This window comes from Austrofundulus limnaeus, unplaced genomic scaffold (assembly GCF_001266775.1).
Source record: "Austrofundulus limnaeus strain Quisiro unplaced genomic scaffold, Austrofundulus_limnaeus-1.0 Scaffold3802, whole genome shotgun sequence".
In the NCBI taxonomy this organism is placed as follows: domain Eukaryota; kingdom Metazoa; phylum Chordata; class Actinopteri; order Cyprinodontiformes; family Rivulidae; genus Austrofundulus; species Austrofundulus limnaeus.
The window spans coordinates 1,328-3,023 of record NW_013956204.1 but is presented as its reverse complement, the minus strand read 5'-3'; the positions used below and the strand labels follow the sequence as shown (position 1 = coordinate 3,023).

The 1,696-nt window shown below is 45.5% G+C and overlaps 1 protein-coding gene across 1 annotated transcript; it reads right to left on the bottom strand.

Moving 5' to 3' along the window:
- Nucleotides 1–239: 239 nt before the first annotated feature.
- LOC106511995 (coiled-coil domain-containing protein 40) lies at nucleotides 240–1,432 on the bottom strand (the record flags this gene model as incomplete). The annotated part of the gene is given in 5 exon segments (XM_014000703.1): nucleotides 240–360; nucleotides 454–545; nucleotides 628–797; nucleotides 882–1,095; nucleotides 1,187–1,432. Coding segments are annotated over 5 exon segments (843 nt in total), but the record flags the coding sequence as incomplete, so codon positions are not given.
- Between the last annotated feature and the right edge of the window lie 264 nt (nucleotides 1,433–1,696).

Below are 1,696 nucleotides of genomic sequence, written 5' to 3'. Positions count from 1 at the left end.
TCTTGTAAATTGATGCGTTTCTGACCTGCAGGACCTGTAACTGTAACAGTTTACTGTCTACTCTTTCTGTAACTCAGCTCCTGATGCTTCAGAACTGAGCTGCATGAATATTGTCCCACCTTTTCTAAAGTCTTCAACAGCTTTGTGACAGCCTGGTGTGTAAAGAAATGTGCACAAAGTTCTGCAGGTGTCTGACTGTTCCTTTTCTCTGCTCAGCACCCTGAGCTGACAGGGCTTACCTTCTTACGATGTATCTCAGCCTTCATCTTCTGGATTTCTTCCTTGTCGATCTGAGAGTCCACAACGGCACGGGTCTCCTTCAGAATCTGGGTCTTTCTCTTCCACAACATGAGCTGTTGACTGCAGATGCAAACACACAGATCAGAGTGAGGAAATGAGACAAATCAGAAAGCTGCAAGCATGACTGATGATGAAAGGAAGGAGGGGACTGACTCAGCTTCCAGCAGACTCTGGACAAGAATCTCTCTTTCTTCCTGGGCCTTCTCAACTTTCATTTGGATGTCGACAGCCTCCCTCTCTCTCTCCTAATAAGAATGGTTCAAACTCGTTCAAACGTTTAAAACACTGGGGGAAAACTGTGATAAAGAGAATAAAAGCGTGACGTGCCTTGATTTGTTGAATAAAGTCCGTCTCCATCAGTGTGTTCTCCAGCTCCAGAGCCTGACTCAGATGGTGGTTCTTTCTCAGCAGGCCACCGAGCTTCTCCAGGTCTCGCTCCAGAATCTTGGAGTTCTTCTCCAGTTCTGAGCTCTCTCGTTGCTCCTGCGCAATCTGACCTGGAAGAGAGGGTTTCAGAGCCAAGGTTAAACTGGGTGACTGGTTTGATGGGTTTTCCTCGTGTTTGTGTGGGTGCTTCATACTCTCCAAGTAGATTTTCTTTTGCTTCATTGCTGTGTGCTGAGTCTGCAGCTTGTGCATCATCCAGCTTTTGCTCTCCAGGTCTTTGATCAGTCCCAACAGCTTCTCCTGCTGCAGCAGCCACAGCAGCTGGCCCTTCTTTATGTTTGCATTCAGCTCCTTGATCTGAGCCGTCATTTCCTGAACTTTGATGTGAAGAGGACCCAGGTCGTCACGCTGTGTCCAAAAAAAATAAAATAAATTAAAAGGCAACGTTTTTCTCATTGACTTCCTGTATAATAAGAATGAAGCTGTAGTGTTCACTCACCTTGGTGCGAGCTGTGATTTTTGAAATATTCGCATTGAGGCTGAGGATGGTCGCCTGTTTCTGGTCGATGAGGCGAGCGGAGGTAGAGAACCTGGTCTGAGTGGAGGTCAGTAACTTGTTGTATTTGTCCGTCTCCTCGTCGAGAGCCTCCTGGATGAGAGCCAGGCTGCTCAAGTGTTCGTTGATCTTTTGGCTCTCCTGCTCCACGGATGTCATGTCGTTTTCCAACTGCTGCAGCTGAAGCCTCTGCAGAGAGGAGAGGAAATGTGCTGATCTTCATCTGAGTTTCAGAAACAACATTAGTTCTAAGTCTTTAGCTGCAAACTAAGACATTACAAATATTAAATACAGGTGTAGCGTTTTCCTCATTCAATTTATGATTTTTGGTGGATATAACTTGTTGTTATGACTGTTTGGTGAAGAAAATCAGATATATTCATTTCAGACTTCTGTTAAGGATCTTGCATGACCCTTTGTGCTTCGACTTAGCATATCAACCGTCACCATGGC